We start from the raw sequence: 24,269 nt of genomic DNA, 5'->3' as shown, positions 1-24,269 counted from the left end.
AATCTCACTGCTATGAATCTCATTCTAGAATCGCGGCAGAGCATTGTTGAACACATTTTGGGGATCATATTGCTTCTTGATCCTTTTCAAAGTCTCATGGCGACTTCCATAAATGGTGTCCATGTTAAGGTCCTTGTTAGGAGTCAAGGAAATATAAGTCGCCGGCACAATATTCGATGAATCTGTGTTACGTAGAGCGTTGATGAACGCTTCACCCCACACAAGAGCTTCAGTAAGCACCTCCGGAGTCGAAGCCAACGGAATGATCTCGATTAAGAAGTGTGAAACGCGATTATCAAAGACTGTGTCGATGTTCGGCTCTCTTGGGCCGTCGGAGCGAAGTTCGTGAATGCCAAAGAGAAGTTCCGGGTTGTTGGGTTGCCTCTTTGCGTGGATGCCTATAACCTCCAAGACCTCAGGTGTCAGGTCATAGAAATTCACCGTGAATATGGTTCCATAGGTGTGTTTTGGGATCATCGAGTTTGCGAAAGCACCAAAGTCTTTTTGGTTAGTCGGTTGGACGGTGCTCATGGCAACTGGTAACCAAGATGAAACCTTTGATAGCCACTGCTGGCCCTGCTCCAGGTCTGATGATGCCCACATGAAGAAAAGTGACAAGGCTTTACCGGTCGGACCATTCAGAATGGCTTGATACAGATGCAGTGATGAGGGAAGGCCTCCCTCCTTTGCTTTGCTATACGCAACATTGAACTGTTTGACTTCAGCGGCCAAGTCTTCCGATTTGTAAAAGATGGCGCCGGCCAAGATCTGTAAGAAAATTAGCTCCTGAGGGAGACTGATAATTGCCAAAACTCCATACGTACCTGGTCTTGTGGGTATACCTTCACGGTGATTTCCACAATCACACCTAATGAGCCTCCACCTCCCCGAATACCCGTCAGCATGGTTTCATCAGCCTCGCGGATTTTTCCCTCGGCATCGACCACTTTCGCTCCAACAATTTGATCCACACCCAGCCCGTACGTAGTGCTGAGAAGACCATAACCACCAAATGTTGCCCAGCCAACCTGGCCAACAGACGGAGTGACGCCAAACGGTGTTGTCACCTTGTACTTCTGCAGTTCCTCCAGCATATCCATACAGATGACTCCTCCACCCAGCCGTGCAGTCTGGGACTCGACATCAACACGAATATGGGAAATCTCTCGTAGATCAATTGTCACACCGTCCGTGACCTGCGAGCGACCACTCATATCATGTCCGCCGACTCGGACTGTGAACTGCAAGTTGTTCTTGGTCAATAGAAGTATCAGCTCGGCTACATCTTCAGCCGAGCGTGGGCGGACAACTATTGCGGGGATCTTGGTTTCATTGATGACGAAGCCTAACCGTAACTCCTCGAAGTCCGGAGATTGAGGAGTCGCGTAGTGGATATGAGGGTTTTCCTTGAGGAACTCAATGACTTGATCCATCTTGTTTCAATACCCGAGAAGATGAGTGCGGTGAAATCCAGGGGGAAGAGCTCTCTTAGAAAGACCCTGAAATGGGGCCATTCCAATCTAAATGGGAATGCTGACATGGTTCTCTTGGCAAATACGGGCTTCGACAAAGAATGATGGCCGACTCGAAACTGAGTTCAAGATCGGGCTCTCGCCACTTAGGCCTCCAGAGCCGAGCCTTCGATAGCTGTCTGTCTGGAGCTCATGCTGGAGGTGAGAGGTTCTGGCAATGATACACCAGCATCACTAAGAAATGACAACTGCACGTAGTAGATTCCAGTCGAGATTGGCGCATGTGATTTTTTTCCTTTCCCCACCTAATTTCCTATGTATCTCCTTCTTGGCGGGCGCAGCATCTTGATGTATTACCAAGCACTAGGTTGGACTTGTAGGGAATAAATATCGTCATTAGGCGTCTCATTCGAAAGTCAATCGCCCATTGCATATTCACAATTTGATAGCCGAACTTTCAGATCCATCATGACCATCTCATCACAAATTTTGGTAATTGGAGCGGGTGAACTGGGGATTCAAGTCCTTCGTTCTCTAGTTGCACACCCCCGTTGTGCTGGTACGGTGGCCGTCTTACTGCGTCCCGCTAGCATCAATTCTCCCAACTCGGCCAAACAGAAAGAGATCGAGATACTACGTGGCCTGGGCCTCGGGATAATTCCGGGTGATATTGTCGAAGACTCCGAGGAGTCCCTAGCTTCGGTATTTGCGAACTACGACACAATCATTTGCTGCACCGGGTTCGTGTCTGGCCAGGGCGTTCAGGTGAGGGTCACTCGTGCCGTGTTAGCTGCCAATGTCTCGCGCTTTGTGCCCTGGCAGTTCGGCGTGGATTATGATGCTATTGGGCGTGGTTCCCCGCAAGATCTGTTTGATGAGCAGCTCAATGTTCGAGATCTCCTCCGGTCGCAAAGGCAAACCCGCTGGGCGATCATTTCCACGGGCATGTTCACCAGCTTCTTGTTCGAGCCATCTTTTGGCGTGGTCGACTTGGAGAATGCGACCGTTTGTGCATTAGGTAGCTTGGAAAATCAGGTCACGGTCACAACACCGGATGATGTTGGGAAGATCACGGCGGAAATCGTGTTGGGCGAAGAGAGCGACGCCCTTTTTGCCGATCGGGTGACTTTCGTCGCAGGCGATACAGTCAGCTATGAAGATGTGGCTTGTATTGTGGAGTCTTTGGTTCAAAAGCCAGTTCATCGCAAGGTCCTTACTGTTGAAGACGCATTGTCTGCCCTAGCCAAAGATCCGGACAACGGTTTATTTAAATACCAAGCAGTCTTTGGCCAGGGACATGGTATGGCTTGGAATATGGACGACGCGTGGAATCGTCAGCGTGGAATGCACGTTACGACAGCCAGAGCATGGGCCGAGTCTAACTTGCTGTAAAGGCTCAAAAACCCCGAGACGGTTCACAAATGCATTAGAAACATCATGTAACTATGTACAAGCAATGACATTATGAGACCCAATTATTTGGTAACTAAGCATCGGCTCGGGCCAGTGAGTCATCGCTCGGATAGCCTATTGAGGTTCATTAAGAGCTACTCTAGTTCACTACTTCAACAACAGATCGCATCACTTTGAATTCATTCCCTCTTCACCTCCCTCCATGACAGTCATCATCGAGCCAGCACAATTTCCAGCCGACACCGTCGCAATCCATTCGTTATTCTCTGGGTATGCGGCATCGTTGGGGATCGACCTCACTTTCCAGTCTTTTGACGATGAGCTCAACTCATTACCCGGGAAATATGCCACCCCCAAGGAGGAGCACTATTAGTTGCGCGTGCCCAATCACCGGACACAGACACTACAGACCATGCACAACCAGTGCCTCAGCCATCAGATGAACCGCTCACAGTCCCACAAATCAACTCCGTTGTTGGCTGTGTTGGCTTGCGACGCAATGATGAGCATTGGTGTGAGATGAAACGTCTTTACGTCAAACCGGAGACCCGAGGGTTGAGACTTGGCGATAAGCTCGTGGAGGCTGTTCTTGTCCAAGCAAAAGCCTTGGGATACCGCGGTATTCGATTAGATACTCTGCCAGATATGGTGGCAGCGCAGCGACTCTATCGGCGACATGGGTTTTTCGAGATCGAGCCATACTATGATACACCGTTGAAAGGAACGATATTCATGGGATGTGATCTGACGAGATAATGAATTTTGTAGAGTATGTTTAATGAGTCCCACGACGCAGCGTATTTTCGATAGTGATGAATGTTGCAATGCTGGATTAAAATCCATAGCCACCTCAATTTGAAGGCCCTTGATCCATTCCGATGGAAGTATGCCACGCGGCAGACATCTAGAAGTGTGGGCTCTAATAGTACCCAATGATCTTATTGATGCGGGTAATGATAACTCCCAGCGACTGTACCTACATGTCGGCTTATTTAAATATCATCTAGCTCCTCCGAAGCTATAGCAAATAAGAAGCCGAGTCCCTTCATTGAGCATCCACTTAGTCGGAGATAACACTCGGAGATGTCTGTTTTGGAACAAGTATGAAGTTCATTAGTTATATGTACCTATTAAATCTACAAATTTTGACAATTGAGAATCAAGATCAATTGAAACCGGAAAGTGAAAGAAATGACTGTTGCAGATAGATCGCTGGATGTGCTGATAGTTGGAGCGGGCATTGCTGGCCTCTCGGCGGCCATTGCCCTTGGAAAGCAGGGTCACAGTGTTGTTGTGAGTTCTCTATAAATTGAGATATTTTGGAAAATGTCTTTACACCTGCTGAAACAAGATGCAGATCTTGGAAAAACCGGCGTTCCTGAAAGAGGCCGGTGCGGTGATCCATTTGCCTCCGAACTGCACGGCATTGTTACAATGGATGGGAATCGATCCGACGGCGTTTGGAAGAACCCTTCTCAATGAGGTAACTCTAACGCAACGTGAATTGAATGCAGCTTACTGAAATCACCAGATTCATCGATACGGATCTGCGGGCGATCTCAAGTATAAGAAAGACTTTGCTGGAATTTGCGATACCTGGCAAGCAGTAAGTGCCCCTGGGACTCACCAATAAAGAAGGTATCTCATGTCATGCTAATTAGTACCATGCCACAGGAATGGTATCTAGTTCACCGAGTTGATCTTCACAACCATCTGAGAAACGTGCCTTGGAGACAGCCACTCTTCACACTCGATGCAAGATCACGGCCATAGACATTAGCGGTCCACGGACCTCGGTCATCTTAGATAACGGTCGAACTTTTGATGCTGATGTTTTGCTCGCGCTGATGGACTTCATGTATGAAATCGCCATCCTCGAGAAAGTGGTGGACTGACAAGCTCTGTAGTCCTGGGTCCGTGGCATAGTCGCCCCCTAGGCACCTAATCCATACCCAGTAGGAAAGTCCTGCTTCCGATGGATTCTTCCTACCGATCAATTGAAGAAAGATGAGTCCACCTTGCAATTTGTGGAAGATCCCGGTGTTTTCATTGAGTGGGCATCTGAAGATTGCCGACTGGTTGCATAACCTTGCTCTGACAACAAGGTTTTCAATCTATGTGCGTTCATGCCTTCCAATGAGGTGAATGACGATACCCAGAAGGATGGTGAGTGTACTGGAAGCACACTACATGTTCGCGATTGTCAAGGACTGACAATCATGGTTTACAGAATGGCAGACAGTGGGTGAGAAGCAGACCATTGTCCAAGGGTTCTCAAAGTTCCATCCCGGAGTGCAAAAGATCGTGGAGCACGCAGAGGCGAATTTGAAGGTATGGGAGCTTTATGATATGGAGACCCTACCTACCTGGACCTCCGGCCATGCGGCTCTGCTGGGCGATGCCGCTCACCCGTTTCAACCATATAAGACTGAGAAAAATTCTCACCCAATGTAGGAAATCTTGCTGACGGCTGATTGGATCAAAGACATGAGTCAGTGGGGGGGGGGGGGGCACGGCCATTGAAGACGCTGTCGGAATTGCAACTCTACTTCCTCTTGGTACCCGATCGGAGGATATTCGAGAACGTTTGGAGATGTATCACTCTTCCCGAAAGCCACGGGTTAGAATAATTCTCAACTTCACTCGCTTGAACGGGCGCGATGATATTGACGCCGCTGGTGCGAGAATCCCTCGTAAGGCTATCCTCGTTCGGTACGATAATCCAGAGAGCTGATGGCTAAATTGCAACAGCCGCGGACATGGTCAAATTCATGGGAATTTGTTTTTCTTACGAGATCGATCAGTGCAAGAGAATCCTGGTCGAGCAGGAAGGAGACCAGCAGGGGGATTCGACTGGGATGAAAACCAATCTGTTTGATAGCATCATTTCCTGGACAACGTGGAGTTTACTCCGGATCTAAAATAAATCCGCAAGTAAATAGTCCCCTGATATCCATTTACCCCCAGCGATCCGGTGTGTCGGGTCGGCCTCTTCTCTTCGTTTGCTTTTCAAAGGCTAGCAGCCTCAATGAAATCCTACTCTATCATTAGCGTTATGTACCAAACAAAATAAACGTGTGAAATGCTGCCACGATGTGTAGATTGGACCCGTAGACCTGGGTACAATTAAAGATCCTGGTTGATCATGGCCATCGTGTGAATTGCTGCTCAGTGCTGTGAGGTTCCCCACCGGCACGTCGCGTCCCGGCAACCTAGAGCGACGCAGAACTCCAGATGCCTAAAATTGGGCTTTCCAAGAATGATTCGAGGTATTCTAGCGAGTGGCCACAGCAGGGCTCTCGTGGCCCGTCCTGTGCGCCCGATGCAGTCTATTCAAGGATGCTCCACTGTACACCATCTCCTGGATAGACATTGGTTACCGACAGGATGGGCGGAAGGGAGGGGTTGGTTCCAACGCCGATCTAGCATGGAGGGCCCCCAAAGCGGGCGCACGAGGGTCGGCGAGCCCGGTGGTTGGGAAATGCTCTAGGTACGAAAATAAGAGAAGATAAGTGCCCTGGTGCAGCTAGCGGCCATGGTGAGCTTATCTTCTTTTGTAGATCATCCGTGTTGGACGCCAGCCTGAACATAATTTAGCGTGTTTGACCTTGGGGGAGCTGGAACATGGAGAGCTAGGTCATTCCCTGCAACTGCTGCGAATTGACACATCATGCAGACGAGGTCCGTGTATAAACATCCCGGGTATTGTCCGACCGAGTGTCACCTTGTTCTGCACGAGCGGCAGCTGCTTTTTCGTGGTGCATCGTGGGTCATCTCTCGCACCCCCACCAGCACCCGAGGCTCTGGGTCGGTTGTCGGTGGCGGACGCACTGTGGGCAGTAGACAGGCATGGTGTTGACCGCATTGTCCCAGTCTTTTACCTCTCGGAAACAGACCGCTTCTTGGCCGGCATTTCGGGCCTGCGAGGTCTTGTTGGCACCTGTGGAACAATGGCATGTTGAGACCCGGCCATAGTGAGAGAGGGGGTTACATATGAGGGATTGGATGACGCTAGGGAGTGCTGGTTTTGTAGCTCTTCCTCTGGACGACTGTGATCGAATGGAGGTTGACCCGCAAATCGACTCGAATCCATTCATTTCATGCGTAGAGGGGTCCTCGATAGCGATTAACCCCTGGTGATCAGGGAGACCAGAAATGCGCAGGCCATGGGGGTGAACAGGGTGTCAAGGTAGCCCAAATAGTCTCTCGTGTTGTTCCCGAGGCGTTGAAGAGGAGAGGATCTTCTGCGAGCTGCATGGAATATCCTCGTCTTCCTGGCTCGGGAAGCGACCCGACACAGTGGTTCGTGCTAGTGGAGACGAAAGTGTAGATGATAGATGAAAGGCTGAAAGGTTGAACAGTTGAAAGAAGAGAGTTTCCCATCACCAAAAGTAGTTTGGCTGATTCTTGTTTCTCCTGCCCAACTGATCCCGACCGTTTGGGTCCCGCATTCCCTTGCGAAAACCCGCCAGTTGCGCCAGTTGCGCGCAGACGCCTGCTTGCGTCGGGAGCTTTTTCGGACAACTGCTTCCTTTTTTCTTCTTCTTCTTTTGACTCCTCTTTGCCCGAGATCTGAATCTGTCAAGTAACCCACGATAGCACGGTCAACAGCCACCAGGTTTCCCCGATGTGAGGGTTGGTGTTGATTCAAGGACTATGACGGAATCCGATCGACCAACAACCTCCACTGGAATCGAGGTGGATGCCGATGCCAGCGTATGGTCTATCTTTCAATCGACGGGAGGAGTCTGGCTCTAATTCTCATTCTCCGATATAGTCGCCAAGTGATGTGGATAGCATTCGCAGCGATCTGACTTCATTAAGCGAGTCAATCTATAGTTATGTCTACGAGAATGGCCGAACCTACCACGCGCACGGGTCGGGGACTTATGTATGTTTTTGGGAACTGTCAATACTCTCGAAAGGAGGATATTTCACGTTGGATGTGCGGCGACTCACCGGTGATTTCAGATTCTCCCCAATGATGAACGAGAACAAGGTATGAGGCCTGGCGGTAATCATCCAATGATTGCCTCTTCGATGCAGCTCATGAGTAACGCTTGATCCAGAAAGACTGGACGTGATGCACCACGTCTTTCGCCTCTGTCTAGATGGGAACTTGTGTCAGACAAAGTTAGAGCACCCGCAACGAATCCTCGACATTGGAACAGGCACGGGAATTTGGGCCGTTGACAGTTCGTCATCAAAGACAAATCGGCCGAGTCTCGCGATGATCGCTAACTTGAGGCAGTTGCGGACGAGTTTCCCTCAGCACAGGTGACGGGGGTGGATCTTTCTCCAATACAGCCAGGCTGGTTAGTACCCGCCATCATCGAGGGATTTCCTCGCCAGACGGAGCCTGTTATCTTCTGACACGACACAGGATCCCACCGAACCTTTCATTTATCATTGATGATGTGACGCAAGAATGGAGCTTTCAACCCGAGTCGTTCGATTTTATCCATGTGCGATGTTTCGCTGGAAGTATAGAAGACTGGGCCACATTTTTAAAACGATGCTACCAGTGCGTGCAATCCTGCATCCTGTTTAAATGGAAATATGGGGTTTGGAATACTGATTAATCTTCATTTTCTCTCAAGGTATCTCAAGCCCGGTGGACGCATCGAAGTTGCCGAATCTCGTGCTAAGCTATATTGCGATGACGGCTCATGTCCAGAGGACAGCTACCTATATTCATGGGAGGTCAGTACCGTACCCTAGAGACGCAGAATGCCGAGAAAAGACCGCCAAGATTGACACCCCTCAGCGCGAATTCAATCGTATCACAAAGATACAAGGGCGTGTTTGGGATATCGCCCCGCAGATTCCGGGCCTTCTTCAAGATGCTTCTTTTGAAAATGTCGACATCATCGAGCATGTCTGTCCATTTGGCACATGGCCCAAGGATCCCAAATTGAAAGAAGTCGGTCGATATTTTCGAGCTCAGATGGTTGAGGGGGCGATGGAAAGCTACTCACTCGCCTTATTCACCCGATTCGGTGGCTGGAAACCAGTCGAGGTGCAGGTTCTATTGGCACATTTACGAACAGAGATTCAATCGAACAAGATTCATGCCTATACAAAAATGTCAGTGAAGGCCGTTTGATGAGCTTATTATGGTACTGATGAATTGATCTAGTGCATTTTCCACCGCGCGGAAGCCCATGACATAGCCTTCCACACAAACACGGTACAGAGTCCAGGCGATCGAGTGCGAATACTGGGAATATCATGAACGCATAGAGAGGAGGGAGGTATTTTTGAAAACTTTGTTACTTTAGCCAGGCATGCATACACACGGCGCAGTGCAGGGGTTTAATGCTCATTTACAAATTTCATCATCCAACAATCGATTGTACATACTCTTGGGGTGAACTGGTCAGTTATCTTCATGCCTGAGGCATCAAAATGACTCAGCACCTCCGCCCAATCGCGGCATCCGAACATCGGCAATCATGACGATCTCCAAAGTGTAGTTGCTCCAACCCTTCGATTATCTCATTTAAAACCCCTGGAAATGTACTCAAAGAATGGCATCTACATACTTAAGGCCCGTCCCACCGCCCGATGGACTCCAGATCAGGCGAAAGCCCGTTTCCAACCCAAATCTCAGGGGGACCGCCCTTGCCCAAGCCCCTGGACCATTGTTACACGCCACAACCTCCCCATCTTTAGTGCCGCCGCCACTGTCACGGCCTCCATCTTACAATGATTTATATGGAGCGGCATCACCGGCACCCCGACAAGATACATCTTTGAGACCACGAACGGCGGGTGCTTCACCTTCATCAGCACGGCCATCCCCATCGTTATCGCCATCTCCAACGCTCTCGCCATCTCCAAGTCCTTCTCCCACAGGCGTGCAGAAGGCATTTGGTGAAGCCCGTCATTTTTTGGGTGGTCTGATCAACCATCCAACAGAATCTAACAAACACGTCACTATTCTCCGTCATTCTCATGGCCTCGTTTTCTACCGGGGTAATTCCACTTCGGTGGCTGTGTCTATCTTCTCCGATACTCCCCTGCCACAGGACCGTACGGTCTGGCTACAGAATAAGGGGTGGTCTGGTAAAACTGGAATGCGTGCCAAAGCTTTGTTCCGTCTGAATGATAGCTGGCTCGATGTCACACCGGGTATGCCCCTCCGGGCAGATCAAGTGAATCCAGATGACGAACGCGCCTGGCAGCGGGATATCAGAAAATTCTTAAAAAAGGCGCCCGCACGGCCACGAGATACCCATCGACTCCGGGAGACTGTCGTAGTACGCATTCCCGCCGAAGCTGGCGATGGATACTTCCAGCTGGTGCTGTGCCAAGGCATGAAGAAGAAAGTCCTTGGTAATAGCCCCGTTTTTCGGGTCATTTCTACATCGACAAGCCCCCATTCCATCCGTGGTGCGAGCTTGAGCACTCTTCCTCTTGAAGTTGGGGCCATGGTTGTCAGTTTGTATGCTCAGACTGCTGCGCAGACGGTCATGACTCCTGCTACGACGGCGATAAACTCAAAGTTAAATCCGTACCGTCCTTCCTGGTTGACACAAGCGGTGGCCCAGAAGGCATACTCTGCGAGTGGGATTCAAGAACGAGTCGCGGGGATCTATAACGGGTCGTCTGCTCAACCTCTTAAGGCGCAGGGGGATGGGGGTGTGGTGGTTCCGAACCATGAAGTGTCACCGGCTGAACTTGGCCCTCAAAATCCGTTCCCGATGATATTCAAAGCTCGGGGACAAACAGGTCATTTACCATCTCCCAGCAGCCCTAGTGATACTCCCAAGTTAACTCTCACCGACTTCCCTGATTGGGTTTCGGAGCAGTTACGAGGCTACTTTTTTGGCTGGGCTCGATTCGACATGAGCACTGGGAAAGAGAAGTTGACTGGCCCTTGGTGTCCCGCGATCATATCGGTTCGCACCCTCGATCCCCTCCAAGCGGCTCGGGTCAACATGTCCCAACTTGCCAGGCATGTCGTGCAATTGTGTCTCCTGGATGAAGTGCCAGTCCAAACGACCAAGGTGGAAATTCGCGTCATGGGATTTCTCCGGATAGACATCCCCCCTCCCACCGGTGCTACAAGCCAGGAGCTCGCCGATGCCCAAGCCGCAGCCGCCGAGGCCGCCATGCTCGCTGATGCATATGATGTATCAGTCGTGCAGAGTACTCTATCCCACCCCGCCTGGGCCCCAGAGGGTCCGATGTGGGGTGAAATGGATCAACAGAATACTGGCTGGGTCGACAAAACAAAACAGAGCTACGCAAATATACGAGCTCAGGGGCAGAAATGGGTGGAGCAGGTCCCGTTACATCGACTTGGTGTGAGGTCTGTTGCGGATGAGTGGAGAGAGCGACAGGTGGCCGTGAATGGGTTTTATATTGTACGATGAGAGCCTTGTATGGCTTGTATCACCATCTCTTTTTGCATCCCCATCGGTTGGTCGGGTAAATACTAATTCTAATTTGTATACTAATCAAAATTGTACCATAATGCATACCTTTCCTTTCACTGATGATACAGAGAGCTCATGCAATTTCGTAATATCCTCCTCAATTAATTCAAATTCTTCAACTTAAAAAAACAATTTAATGTATATCATAACCTTCTCACCAAAACACACATTATACATCCCTAAGGTCCAACCGGCGATTCAGACGCAGCAAGATTACACTGCCTAAACAACCGCACCTCATCCGGCTTAAAAGCACCAACAACAGAATGCAACACACCGCGATTATTGAACAACACCAAATCCCCTTCCTCCCAATCATGCGCGTAAACATACTGCGGACTAATCCCCGGTCGCTGCAGTTTGTACACGATCTCCCGGACGCGCTCGAGGTCGTCTATCACCGAGCCGTCGGCAAGATGAATCCGGCAGATGGCTGAGGGGTGGATTTGCAGGGATAGTTTGCCTGTGACTGGGTTTTTCCAGAGCATGGGGAGGATTTTGATTTTGGTTGAGTCGATGGGGGGGAGGTCTGATGGTGGTAGTTCGAGACCTTCGGAGTGCAGGCCGAGGCCTGTGGAGCGGGAGTGGGCGGGGCTCATCCAGATGTATCTGTTGCATTTTGTTAGTTGACGTTGTCCTTGTTGTTGGGGTGGTCGTTGTTCGTGAGGATGACTTACGGATGAGGTGCATATTCAATCTTACTCGTCCGCACAAATTCCTGCTCCGCTGGTGATAGAAGTTCAAACATCCTCTCACCACTCACAAACGCCGTCGTACCCAATGGCACATCCATAGTCTCGCCAGACCCATCATCGTAAAGAAGTGTCTGCCGACGACCCTTTGGTACCTGCACCGCCAACAGAGTAGTCACCTGGGGCGGATTGAGATCATACAGCGCGGCATCGATATGCCAGCGATAAAAACGGGTGAAATCATAATCCTTATCATCGGGGATCTGATCTTTATGGAACGTGCGATGATGCGGATGACGCAGTTGGAAGTTCTCTAGGCCCTCGTACGACTCGACGAATCCATTGCCGATGATTTGGACTTGTGGCTGATGTGGGACGGTCTTGAGATCTGGGTGGAGGATGCTGCGTTTCGCGTCGATTGTCTTGCCGTGGCCGTAGTTGTCGGCTGCAGGGTCGAATCGCTTGGTTAGTTCGTATTGGGCCTTTGGAGAGAGTTTGTGCTGGTTTTTGAAGACGACGACATGATGATGATATAATGTGTTGCGGATGATTTCGAATTGTTCGTCTAGAGGGTTATTAGTGAGAATAATCGGATTATGACGGTAGATGTGCGCACCAGAGATATTCTCCAAATCGATACCCTCAATATGCGCCCCGAAATCAATCTCCGATCCCGCCGGAGGTTGAATCTGGTGTACGGTCGGAGGCAAGACAGCCATGATGCTCGGCATTCGGGGTTGAGTTGCTGCTAATTTGCTTAAGGTTTGCTGGTGGGAAATCGGCGAGCTATGTTATGTAGGCGCGGCCCGGTCGCAGTTATAAATCCCGAGCCGAAATTGATGTTTGAAAAGATGCCGATAATCGGATATTCAGTGGGAAATGGTTTACGGCGTTTGCCGAGGGGAAATACAGAGATGTTAAATGCTTCTTGCGGTAGTTGACGAGTTGAAGATCTTATCGAGAGCGGGTGAGTGCGGGTGAGTGCGGAGATTCGATATGGACAAGGTGGATGTGGATCAGAACCGGATCAGATTGTGGATCATTACAGCATTTGGAAACCTCGGCCGACTTTTGGACAAGCTAATCTTCATGCTGCTAGTTTAAATCCGAGTGTCATTTACTGATGTCAAGCCTTATGGGTGACTTATCGATCCTTGTGGGTTTAGCTTGAAGACCGAGGCAAAGCAGTCGTAAACCATCGAAATTGAAAGGCCACATTGGCCAAACAATCTACATCTCAAGAGGGATCTTAGAAGAATCTACACGATAATCTCTTGCGATGAAAAATGAAATTCTCATTACAATTCAACTTCAAGTAGAGTGGTATCAAACTTCAACGCCAAAACTATCCACGCATCCTATCGTCCGTCCTCATTATTCTCAAATTCAATTTCTCAGGCTATTAGGATTACCAAAACTTCCACCAAGCACCCCGCTGCCTCTCCGGCAACTCCGCATCAATAATCTCCTGCAATCCAGTGTGCATGTCCACCTCCTCCGGGCGCCAGGCCCAGGGGTCACTCCAGTACAGGAAGCGGTGACCAAAGTACAAGATCAAAAAGGCGGGGATACCGATATACGCGGTGAAGAAGTTGCTGACGGACCACTCGGACGGGAAGAATACGGTGAAACCATTGATCAGCATCATCAGTGTGGCACCGGCCATACCGAAGATCGCGCCGTACGGTTGCAGGCGGGATTTGTAGGGTTGTTCAATGCCCTGGGCGGCGACGGCCTTGCGGAAGCGGAAGAAGACGACGCAGCAGCAAATCCACGAGATGAATCCGGAGGTGTTGGTGAAGTTGATGAACCAGTTGAAGACGATGGAACTGGAGTTGCCGACGGAGAGGTAGGCCAAGGCCGAGAAACAGGCTGAAACGCTGACCGCGTAGTAGGGAACACCCCAGCGGTTGCAGGTCTTGAAGATGCTGGGCGCGTTGCCGGATATGGCGAGGGAGTACAGGGATCGGGAGGACATGTACAGGAAGGAGTTTCCGGCGGACCAGGCAGAAGTCAACACCGCAGCGTTGACAATATGGTCCAGGACGGGGATACCGGCGTTCTTGATGCCCACCACGAAGGGGGAGGACTTGACTGTGCCGTTACCGGCGGTGAGTTGCGAGGCGTTGGACGGGCAAATGACACCGATGGCCAAGACACCCAAAATGTAGAAGAAGACCAGACGGTAGATGTAGCGGCGGGCGGCGCGAGGCACGTTACGACGAGGAGACTCCATCTCTCCACCACTAATGATGATCAGTTCCGGGGCGAAGATGAACGCGATGGCGCTGGACACAGTGCACTTGAGCAGGCCGACAAAACGACCAGCGTCTCCTTTTACCAGGTACTCGTTAAACGAACCCGGGTCTTTCCAGTAGTGGAAACCCAGACGCTGGCGGTTGGGACCACCACCCCAGAACAGGATGAAGGATACCATGAGCAGACCAATCAAGGTGATGATCTTGATTCCCGAGAACCAAAACTCGGATTCACCGTAGAAGCGCACAGGTAGGAAATTCAGGGCAATAATCACGAGCATCATGATGGTGATCCACACGGCGATATTGATGGTGCCGTTGGTATCCCAATATCCAATAACCAGACCGGCAGCTGTGATCTCGTATGGCACTAGAATACCGAGCGAGTACCAGTAGAGATAACCCATGGCGAAACCCATGCTGCGCGAGACATATCGGAAACCGTGGTAACTCATGGTACCACCGTGAACGGGGAGGTAAGCACCAATCTCGGCGATGGCGGTGACCAGTCCATAGACCATGGCCGAGATGAAGATGTAACCCATGAGGAGGGAGGCCGGACCTCCGGTAGCAAGCGACTGACCGGATCCAACGAAGAGACCTAGTAATTATCGAAGCTTCAGTTAGCTGGATTCCATGCTGAAAAGACCGTTGTTTTTGTGTTTTTACTAACCTGTTCCGATGGTACCACCCAGGGCCATCAGTTGGACATGGCGACTCTTCAGACCACGCTGAGTTGTCTCATAACGATCATCCAGCAGGTCGGCCTCGACCAAAGTCCGCACGACGCGACCCTTCTCAGTCATGCTGGCACGATCATCAGTGTAACCGGCCTGTGGGGCCGCTTGTTCAATGTTCGCCATGGTTTCACAGCGAGCTCACCAAACACTGTGAAGGTGAAGGTGGAAAGAAAAAGAACTTGGAGGCTGGATGAGAAGAAACTCTACACGATCGGCGGGAAATGCGGGCATTCTTAAAGCAAACTCCATTCCGGGGTACCGAGGACAAGCGCAGCCTCATGCATCCCGAGGGCGTATTTTTGTTTTTTTTTTTTTTTTTTTCTTTTGTCGCATTTGGCCTTTCACGCCAAAAACCTTGCGCCTGGCGTCCGCGCGATTGAGAGGACGGGAAGTTCGCTTGGGTGCAAGCGGGCGAATCTGACTGGGCGCCACGAGGCCCGTGAGATAAGAAGAGAAGAGAAATGGAAGCCAAAGAAGACTAAAAAGACTAAACCCGACCGTGGGTCAATTCGTGGAGCCTAAAGAACCCCACTAACCCAGACAAAACGAGTCTGGGGTAGCAACAGGGACAAGGGACACGAGGAGCGGCTGATAAGCCCTGAGAGGGGAAAAATAATAAATGGAAATGACTCAGATTGGTCTGCGGTTTTGTTTTTCCGACCTGACAAGTCTTCAGCCCTAGATGGTTCAGTCAGGATGGTGCAGAATCGGGTTTGGCCTGGCCGGACATCGCTGGTCTCTGGCGATCACTCCAATATACAACATGCCCATACTGCGTGTCCCTTGGACATAGTGTCAAATTGTCCCTTCCTCGTTGTTTTGTTCGAAGGATCACATCCAGGACCATCCCAACTGTCCGTATCTCTGTCCTGATCTCTGAATCTGCTCTGGTTGGTGTAAGAGTTAATCTCTATCATCAACCAAGCGATCAGCCAGCTTGTACCGAGTAGCGCCCTGCGAAGATAGGACCAGCCACACCGGCAGCTCGCCGGTAGACCGGAATAAACATCAGGGTATTCCAGGGTCAGCCAAGGATCAGCTAAGGCGAGTACTGCCCAGGGCAAGCCGACCAAGCCCTTCAAGCCCGTCCTCAACGGCACGAACACCGCATGCGACGGCTGCAGGTGCCAGGCACCGGGCCGGTGTAGCGGGCGCATCGTACAACGCCTAGAGATTTAGAGTCCGTGATGGCGTCGAAGAGGCGAAACGCCTTCAGAGTTCTGGGCTTATCAGGATGCGAGGAAGGGACAGGGATTAGCAACCGAGGAGACCATGGGAGAAGAGGGAAAGGCAAAAGTGAAAGTTTGGAGCTAAACTAGATAGAGGATAAACCATCGCGGTCCAACCAATCAGATGATGAAAGACCTTAAATCACTAAACCCAAACCAGCAATGCTTGCTATCAGGGAAGATTAAAACTTATCGGAGTGGCTGAACTTGACTGAAAAGAGCAAGGACAATGGAGAATTCATGAGGATCGAGATGAGTGGACTCGGTTGAGATGGCAAGAAGAGGGTACACAGTATGGGGGATTGCTGGTGAGTTAATTAAGAGGAAATGATAGATAACATCCAATTGTATTGAGCCAATAAGATGCGCGAGATAACCTCGGGCTACAATGATAGATAATCATAAGAAAAACAGGCTGGAACTGGCAGGGCTCTCAAAACGAAAGAAACATCATACAGTGAAGATCAAGTCGGCCATGCTCCGTCGGATAAAAACAATTTTGCCCATCCCACACACTAAACGCCGAAACTCCGAAGAATCTCCCCTTGTCCCATCATTGATCACTCTATTCCACCTCTATCTCAAGGGCAGCATCCCTCAGGTGTCATTGAGCGCTCACCACTCGAGTGAGAGTCGCGACCAGCTGATGAGGTCGAAACTTGAAACTCTCCCCGGTGACGCTGGCAACATGAACATCCCCGAAGACAGTGCATTTGCCGCATTCCACCCTTCCGATCCCGAATAGTCCGAAAGCTGCGCTCACAGCAGCCACAGTCTCCCGCACAGCATCCTCTACGCACGCGGCACCAATATGCCTCCATGTTCCAGGCCTGCGAATACGCCCGGTGGCCATACAGGTGGAGATGCTGGCTCGCCATGTGCCCAAGGGGCTTGTAGCTCTCCAGCTCGTTGATTCGCTCCCGGTACTCCATGTACTCATGGTTGATCTGCTTGAGCTCGGCCTCATACTTGAGGATTTGATCCTCGTGGCTGGGGGTGAGGGAACCCTTCTCGTCAGCGAGGTTCTCGATGTACAGGAGTTGGGCGACGATGTGCATTTCGTGCTGGACCAGTTGCTTGCCCACGCGGATTGCGGCTTTGTGCTCGCGGATCCACTTGTATTTGGCGTCGAGACCTTCTTTGCTGTACCCAATCTTGCGGCTCGAGGCTTCAAGGTCTTCCCGCGAGTCGTTGATGGAGGACTGCTGCAGGGAAGGCTGGTTCATGCCCTTGAGCAGTGGGACCTTGGCGAGCAAGGAGAGGAGTGCCTTTCTGATGGGCATGGTGGCGAGAAGATGAGATGTCAGAGGTGAGATGAGTGGAGGAGTAGATGAAAGTGATGCAGAGAGACGTAGTTTGGAGGAGAAGAGGTTGTGAGGAAGATGGAGCTGTGAAGCTATGCGATTTGAAGATGGTGGTAAGACGATGAAGTGAAGAGGTTGTGGGATGGCGATGGAGACGTGGTGAGGGTGAAAAGTCGTGGGATTCACGATTCCCCTCGCTCAAAACATACGAGGCATCGTGGGCTTAGTCGTCGAAAAAGTACTAAACATCGCTCGATTAGTTGTCGGACGGGTTGTTTGGGATATCTAGAACGTCCAAGAGCCATGATGCCTGTGTCCCGGAAAGCTCTAATAGAAAGAGCTGCACCCTTCGCTTCCATGTTCTTCAGCGTAAATCAAAGTTATTCTAATGATCTATCTAGATCGATAAATTCACGGTTAACTGAATTCATGGAAGTATAGAAGGTATAGACTTCTGGCGAAAGGTTCCTGTAATGGTGACGGTCCCAACAACATGTGCCTTGCGAATTTCCCCTTGGTGAATTCCAGACTCATCGTGAAATCTAGTAAATATTCTAATCAACTCAAGAACTATACAAAGACATTGTCTTCTTATATCCTTGGATATCCCCCACACTTTACCCCATACCGTCAAAAGCCAAGTTCGATGACGATCGAGACCCCCACATCCCATCCGCAAGTTCTTCCCCGCACGCCTCGGACCGCATCGAACTGTGCCCGGGAACATCTAGAACGCCGTAAAATCTAGAACCTAGACTGTGTATTATTTTGTATGTTGATATCGGCCCATGACCGATGAGAAGAAGGTCTACATGTCATGGAAGCCATCGCTGTTGTCTCCGATGCATCTCCTGATGTCTGCCCGTTGGAACCATGGCTGCTGGAGTACATAAACAGGAACTCATGATTCATCGATGCATGTTGTGTGATTATTCTTGCTTAATCTTCTACACATAAAAGTCACCATATCTCTCTAGACAATTCACACTGCCAGTGATTGTTACTTTACTACAATTACATATCTACACTAATCTTAACAGTTGCCATCCCATCTCACTCACAATGAAAGCCCTCGTCTACACCAGCCCCGGCACAATCCAAGTCCTCGACCGCCCCAAACCAACCATCCAAGCACCCACCGACGCAATCGTCCGTCTCTGGCACGCCTCCATCTGCGGCACAGATCTACACATCCTCAAAGGCGATGTCCCCAGCGCACAACCAGGACTAGTCCTGGGCCACGAGGGAGTCGGGGTAATCGAGACTGTGGGCTCCGCGGTCCAGGACCTATCCGTCGGCGACCGCGTGTTAATCTCCTGTATGACTTCTTGCGGTGCCTGTCGCTTCTGTCAGCGTGGTCTGCCTTCGCATTGTGTCACGGGTGGATGGATATTGGGGAATACGATTAATGGCACGCAGGCTGAGTTTGTACGAGTGCCTCATGCGATGCTCTCGTTGCATCGATTGCCTACCTCGATTGATCCGCGTGCGGCGTTGGCTGTGTCTGATGCTCTCCCGACGGGTCTGGAGTGTGGTGTCCTCAGTGCTAATGTGCAGCCTGGTGGTTCGGTGGTGATTGTCGGGGCGGGTCCCGTGGGTATGGCCGCGCTGATTACGGCAAAACTGTTCTCACCGTCGTTGGTGGTGATGGTGGATCTTGACGAGGCACGGCTGGCTACGGCGCGACAGCTAGGCGCACATGCCACTGTGAATTCATCCGCCCAGGATGTCCGACAACAACTGCTGGCGCTGACCGAGGGGCTGGGATTCGACTCAGTTATCGAGGCTGTCGGTATCCCAGCTACATTTGGCTTGTGCCAGGAGCTGGTGGCCGTGGGAGGACGCATCGCGAATGTGGGCGTACACGGAACCTCGGTGGATTTGCACCTGGAGAAGTTGTGGGATCGGAATATCAGTGAGTCCTGTTTTTTCTCGAGAGCCGTGTTCACCCGTGCGAAGTTGTTCAGTGACACCAATTGATCGTGGTGAAATACATCAGGTATCCACATGTCGTTGGTCAATGCGACGACCACACCCCGGTTATTGCGACTGGTGGAATCGGGGATGCTGGACATTGGCTCGCTAGTGACCCATCGTACGTTATTTGCCCTCTAGATTTGTGTTTTCGCGGCTTGTGCGCTAAGCAGGAGTCGTGGTGTCAAGTTGAGGGTTACGTTGGTGGCATCTGTCGCGTGTGGACTTGCTCTTTCCCCATTCCGCTGTGTCGTAACCTCATTCTCTGGCCCAAGTCTGGTATGCTAATGCATTGTGGTGGGTGATGTTTAGATTTTTCCTGCGCAGATGGAGCCACTGCGTACAAAACGTTTCAAGCAGCGGCAACACACCAGACGTTGAAGGTGGCCATTGACTTTGATCATTGAACTTCACGAGACCTGACGAGGTTCATTTTTAATATTGCGTGATGGCCATCCTGGTCGGCAACCCCGTCGTTCCTTCTGACAGGGAATTAAGGTGCTTCGATGGGCGTTCTTTGAATTTTCTAGTCATGATGTTTATCTCTAATGCGTCAGTCACTGGACCAGGATCATGGATGACCATGATTGACTACTCCATACGGTAGTTACCGTTAGTCAAGCCCCCTTTTCCGCGCCTATCCTATCCTTTCGTAGTTTCATCGGCGAAACAAGCCACGCGGCCCCGCTTTTGTCCACTTTGTGTTGGGCTCCGTTTGACACGAGGCATGATGACGGAGTCGAGGAGGAGGAGGAGGAGGAGGAGGAGAATGGGGGGAGGACAGTAGTTGCCTGGAGTGTGAGGCAGACTGATAACTGGGGATGTATCTCAAACACGATATGAAATCTACGGAGCTCGGACATATTATCTGGATCGCGTTTCATAATAAATTGCGGGATGGCCGAGTTCATTTCGATTTCTTTGGGCAAGTTGGGGGTGATAGGCCAAAGCGCAGAATTAGGATACGTTAAATCAAATTGACATCCCCATTTAATACGATCATTCTCAACCATTCTTCGACGAAATATCTGCTCCATTTCGGTTCTCATTACCTCGGTCAACTTCCAGGCACACTGCAATCAATCTCTGTTCTCTATGTGTTGGGAATCTGCCTGTTCATTTCCCGGTTTTCGACATCACTTAACAGTCCACTTTTTCCCTCCACCGAGTAGGCCAAGATACAAGCGGTTAGTCTGAGCGGAGTCTTTTCCCCATTCCGGAGGGAGTCGAAACCCGAATGATCCAGTTAGAGACTCTCTCTAAGTGGCCGTCCCGCGGTTCACCGAATGGGAGGCGTCCGCCTCCCACCGCCCCTGACATCATCATCTCCGTGCGCCACTGGGTTTTTCTTCCATCGGGCGCAGGGCGTGAAGAACTTTGATGAAAGAACCAGTTGTATTCAACAATGGAAGATATTGTTACAGAATGTTCTATGCACCGCAGAAGGTTGATCCCGACCGTAGGAGTGTAACTGTAGGGTGGTATTTGACCGAGACTAAGGACGCTAAACATACCTAAACACGCTAAAACGAGGGACTCGAGAAGACTCGTAAGGATGGACAGGAGGAATGAGAGATATCTGCTGGATGGCCAATCGACGGAGGAACTATGATTATCATGTCCGCTGGAAAGTATCAACTCACTAACTGCATACAATATCTCCTACAGTCGATATTTCCATCTGTCACCGTAATCACAATCAATAATGAACTTACAACTGTACTTCGGAAATGAGACATTATTACTGAACCTACGCTGCCTATGAGCCAATAACAGCAAGTATCCCGAATAGAGTCGTATCCTCAGCCATCTTCTTATTTCATAGCCACAGGCTGAGCCTTTTAATCGATTCATCCAATCGTCATCCTGATTGGCCCATCCAAGTGCCTCCGCCTTCCGAACAGTCTGAAAAGAGGCACTGGAAATTTCTGCCAAGTCGCGTGGGAAACACTGGAAGCGAGTGGTCGTCTCCCACGTTTCCCATGATTTCTCTAACCAAGAGTCACCAGAAAGAGAGGATCAATACGGGGGTCATAGACCATAGACGGAGTCTCGCAGACTAACGCATCTCCGACTCCGTAGTTGGTGTGTCTTGTCCCAAAGTCAAAGTCCCAGACTTTGCCCGCGTCCTTCAGCCGCCAAGTGATTTGTGACTGTTTTCCCCACTCGCGTCCTTTTTTTTTCGCTCGTTTTGGCTCCTCTTTTTTTTTTGTATTTCTTATTTTTTTTATGCTAAGAAGAGGCTATCTTCCCACTTTTTTTCCACTTGGTGAATCCTTTCTTTTGTTTGATTCTACCACTTCACATTTTGGGGGAAAGTATACTGGCTATACGAAATACCCTTCGGTCCGTATAGCTACCAACCTATCACGGCTATCCTCGCTATACTACACTGTACTTGTATACCTCCCGGATAATCGCCGCGCGTGCTCTCCAATCCATCGCAACTATAACCTTCCCCATACTTCTCCTTTCCTACTCTCCTCCTCGTTGGCATCCCGTCACAATGGAAGACTCAACGCGCCGCTTCTCCAAGGTGTCGGCCTCGCGCGCAGAGACTGGCGCCGACACCACCAGTGCCGATCGCACCCTCGAAGATATGGGATATAAGCCGGAATTGGCGCGCAATCGCTCCATCTGGCAGGTCACTTTCATGTGCTTTATCTTGTCTTCTGTGCCCTACGGTCTCTCTACGACGCTTTACTATCCGCTTGTTGCCGGTGGTCCGGCCAATATTATCTGGGGCTGGGTGGTCGTCTCGTTCCTGATTCTCTGTGTCGCTATTTCCCTCGCTGAGATCACTTCGGTCTATCCAACTGCTGGTGGAGTGTAAGGATCCCGCTAAACGACTACCCTCGACTTGTGATCAATTTTGCTGACCTTCACGTCTAGGTACTATCAAACATTCGTCCTATCACCTCTTTGGTGCCGTCGCGTCGCATCGTGGATCTGTGGCTGGTCCTATGTGGCCGGAAACATCACCATCACCCTTGCCGTGAACTTTGGTACCGCCCTGCTCTTCGTCGGCTGCCTCGATGTCTTTGAGAAGTCCCCCGGCGTGGGCATCACCGACGATTTCCAGGCTTATCAGACCTTTTTGATTTTCCTGGCCATCACTCTGTTGACCCATGCTATCTCGGCTTTCGGTAACAAGTGGCTGCCCTGGTTGGAGGTACGTAATATGTTTCCCGATTGCATTTTGAGAAGTACAGAGATTTTTCCAGAAGTCGATATACTTTCTTCACACACGTGCCCAGTTTCCGTTTCGAGTCAAGCCACTAACATTTTACTTTTTTTGCGTTGCGCACAGACTTTCGCCATCTTCTGGACGATCGCCGGTTTGATCGCAATTGTCGTTTGTCTTTTGGCTATCGCGAAAGAAGGCCGCAATAATGCCTCGTGGGTCTTTGGTAATTTTGAGCCGCAAGCTGGTTGGCCAGCGGGCTGGTCGTTCTTCATCGGCTTGTTGCAGGCTGCGTACGCCACTTCGGCTACCGGCATGATTATCTCGTGAGTTGTCCATCTCGACATTGAAATTGATTACAATTCTAACATTCCCGGCTAGTCTCTGCGAGGAAGTTCGGGAACCCGCTATTATGGTCCCCAAGGCCATGGTCGGTACTATCGTTATCAACTTTGTTGCTGGTCTCCTTTTCTTGATCCCAGTCTGCTTCGTCATGCCCGAGCTGAGCCTGCTCATCAACGCTTCTCAGCCGACTCCGGTCATCTTCAAGCACGCCATTGGTAACTCCGCTGGTGCTTTCTGCTTGACCATCCCTCTTCTCGTGCTCGGTGTTATCTGCGGTGTAGGCTGTGTTACTGCTACTTCGCGTTGCACCTGGGCCTTTGCTCGTGATGGCGGTATCCCCGGCTCTGGCTGGTGGCGCACCGTCGACAAGAAGCTGAACATTCCCCTCAATGCGATGGCATTGGGCATGGTCATCGAGATTGCTCTCGGTGCCATCTACTTCGGTTCTACCGCCGCCTACAACGCCTTCTCTGGTGTGGGTGTCATCTTCTTGACGTTGAGTTATGCCTGTCCCGTGGCGGTCTCCTTGATCTTCCGTCGTCGTGAGGATATCAAGAACGGCAACTTCAACTTTGGCATCGTCGGTCTCATCGCTAACGTCTTTGCGCTCGGTAAGTCCAATTGATTTAACGCGCGACCTCCCCCGCCCGTTTTGCTAATACGATGTTTCTCTTTCTCTCAGCATGGAGTCTCCTCGCCATCCCCCTGTTCTGCATGCCCACTCTCAAGGTGGTCACCAAGGAAAGTATGAATTATGCCTCGGTTGTGTTTTTCGGTTTCGTGCTCATCGCAGCCATCTGGTACGGTGTCTGGGGATACGGCAACTACCGCGGTCCACCCACCGATGCCGTCGATCACGACGACGCGTCTTTGTCTCCGTCCTATCCCGAGGGCAGCGAGGTCGGCAAAGATAAGCCCAAAAGCCCATGATTTTATCTGCCCAACCACGATACCCATTCGATCCAGTTCGACCATCCTTCGCCAACTTTGCCATGCCATGCCATTCTCGCCTGTTCGCTAATCTCGACTAACCCCGACTAACCCGACGATTGTCTGCGTGTCCGGAGTCTTGTCTTGCCAATACCCACAGCGGCCATCTACTTCCCATGCGGCTTTTCTCACTCATCCCCTGCGACTCTTCATCTCCCGTGCGGTCAATGATCCCCTCCCTTGCGATCTAATCGTCAGGTCCGGTTTTATGATTCTTTCCATCT

General features: G+C 50.7%; 11 protein-coding genes across 11 annotated transcripts; 7 read left to right on the top strand and 4 right to left on the bottom strand.

Annotated features, from left to right (window-relative positions):
• Window positions 1-24: 24 nt before the first annotated feature.
• Window positions 25-1,433, bottom strand: N7473_006585 (FAD-dependent oxidoreductase; the record flags this gene model as incomplete). Its single annotated transcript, XM_057152525.1, has 2 exons — window positions 25-768; window positions 825-1,433. The coding sequence occupies 2 exons, from the start codon at window positions 1,431-1,433 to the stop codon at window positions 25-27; spliced, it is 1,353 nt and encodes a 450-aa protein (XP_057006863.1).
• A 507-nt stretch (window positions 1,434-1,940) lies between these two features.
• Window positions 1,941-2,864, top strand: N7473_006584 (aromatic alcohol reductase; the record flags this gene model as incomplete). The annotated part of the gene is made up of 1 exon (XM_057152524.1): window positions 1,941-2,864. The coding sequence occupies one exon, from the start codon at window positions 1,941-1,943 to the stop codon at window positions 2,862-2,864; it is 924 nt and encodes a 307-aa protein (XP_057006862.1).
• A 1,212-nt stretch (window positions 2,865-4,076) lies between these two features.
• N7473_006583 (FAD-dependent oxidoreductase) lies at window positions 4,077-5,806 on the top strand (the record flags this gene model as incomplete). The annotated part of the gene is made up of 7 exons (XM_057152523.1): window positions 4,077-4,178; window positions 4,243-4,368; window positions 4,417-4,491; window positions 4,991-5,051; window positions 5,116-5,335; window positions 5,382-5,578; window positions 5,637-5,806. The coding sequence occupies 7 exons, from the start codon at window positions 4,077-4,079 to the stop codon at window positions 5,804-5,806; spliced, it is 951 nt and encodes a 316-aa protein (XP_057006861.1).
• A 1,465-nt stretch (window positions 5,807-7,271) lies between these two features.
• N7473_006582 (class I SAM-dependent methyltransferase) lies at window positions 7,272-9,330 on the top strand. The gene is made up of 9 exons (XM_057152522.1): window positions 7,272-7,601; window positions 7,663-7,776; window positions 7,857-7,884; window positions 7,955-8,080; window positions 8,137-8,200; window positions 8,269-8,409; window positions 8,486-8,588; window positions 8,653-8,972; window positions 9,025-9,330. Exons 1-9 carry the CDS (start codon window positions 7,542-7,544, stop codon window positions 9,056-9,058), a joined length of 990 nt encoding a protein of 329 aa, XP_057006860.1. The 5' UTR covers window positions 7,272-7,541; the 3' UTR covers window positions 9,059-9,330.
• An 85-nt stretch (window positions 9,331-9,415) lies between these two features.
• N7473_006581 (LipA and NB-ARC domain protein) lies at window positions 9,416-11,266 on the top strand (the record flags this gene model as incomplete). The annotated part of the gene is made up of 1 exon (XM_057152521.1): window positions 9,416-11,266. The coding sequence occupies one exon, from the start codon at window positions 9,416-9,418 to the stop codon at window positions 11,264-11,266; it is 1,851 nt and encodes a 616-aa protein (XP_057006859.1).
• A 134-nt stretch (window positions 11,267-11,400) lies between these two features.
• N7473_006580 (TauD/TfdA family dioxygenase) lies at window positions 11,401-12,953 on the bottom strand. The gene is made up of 3 exons (XM_057152520.1): window positions 12,638-12,953; window positions 12,007-12,586; window positions 11,401-11,938 (listed from the first exon to the last, which is right to left on the bottom strand). Exons 1-3 carry the CDS (start codon window positions 12,750-12,752, stop codon window positions 11,509-11,511), a joined length of 1,125 nt encoding a protein of 374 aa, XP_057006858.1. The 5' UTR covers window positions 12,753-12,953; the 3' UTR covers window positions 11,401-11,508.
• Window positions 12,954-13,314: 361 nt separating this feature from the next.
• N7473_006579 (proline permease PrnB) lies at window positions 13,315-15,441 on the bottom strand. Its single transcript, XM_057152519.1, has 2 exons — window positions 14,953-15,441; window positions 13,315-14,880 (listed from the first exon to the last, which is right to left on the bottom strand). Exons 1-2 carry the CDS (start codon window positions 15,140-15,142, stop codon window positions 13,430-13,432), a joined length of 1,641 nt encoding a protein of 546 aa, XP_057006857.1. The 5' UTR covers window positions 15,143-15,441; the 3' UTR covers window positions 13,315-13,429.
• A 1,422-nt stretch (window positions 15,442-16,863) lies between these two features.
• Window positions 16,864-17,531, bottom strand: N7473_006578 (uncharacterized protein; the record flags this gene model as incomplete). Its single annotated transcript, XM_057152518.1, has 2 exons — window positions 16,864-17,001; window positions 17,049-17,531. The coding sequence occupies 2 exons, from the start codon at window positions 17,529-17,531 to the stop codon at window positions 16,864-16,866; spliced, it is 621 nt and encodes a 206-aa protein (XP_057006856.1).
• Window positions 17,532-18,614: 1,083 nt separating this feature from the next.
• N7473_006577 (zinc-dependent alcohol dehydrogenase family protein) lies at window positions 18,615-19,532 on the top strand (the record flags this gene model as incomplete). Its single annotated transcript, XM_057152517.1, has 1 exon — window positions 18,615-19,532. The coding sequence occupies one exon, from the start codon at window positions 18,615-18,617 to the stop codon at window positions 19,530-19,532; it is 918 nt and encodes a 305-aa protein (XP_057006855.1).
• Window positions 19,533-19,559: 27 nt separating this feature from the next.
• N7473_006576 (uncharacterized protein) lies at window positions 19,560-19,933 on the top strand (the record flags this gene model as incomplete). The annotated part of the gene is made up of 3 exons (XM_057152516.1): window positions 19,560-19,647; window positions 19,668-19,805; window positions 19,854-19,933. 3 exons carry the CDS (start codon window positions 19,560-19,562, stop codon window positions 19,931-19,933), a joined length of 306 nt encoding a protein of 101 aa, XP_057006854.1.
• A 2,099-nt stretch (window positions 19,934-22,032) lies between these two features.
• On the top strand, window positions 22,033-23,985 carry N7473_006575 (putative amino acid permease; the record flags this gene model as incomplete). The annotated part of the gene is made up of 5 exons (XM_057152515.1): window positions 22,033-22,355; window positions 22,419-22,698; window positions 22,837-23,036; window positions 23,092-23,666; window positions 23,738-23,985. The coding sequence occupies 5 exons, from the start codon at window positions 22,033-22,035 to the stop codon at window positions 23,983-23,985; spliced, it is 1,626 nt and encodes a 541-aa protein (XP_057006853.1).
• Between the last annotated feature and the right edge of the window lie 284 nt (window positions 23,986-24,269).

Source organism: Penicillium subrubescens (assembly GCF_028828155.1).
Source record: "Penicillium subrubescens strain IBT 31985 chromosome Unknown utg000005l_segment0_segment0, whole genome shotgun sequence".
Classification (NCBI taxonomy): Eukaryota; Fungi; Ascomycota; class Eurotiomycetes; order Eurotiales; family Aspergillaceae; genus Penicillium; species Penicillium subrubescens.
The sequence above is the reverse complement of the archived record's forward strand: the minus strand, read 5'-3'. Positions and strand labels throughout refer to the sequence as shown.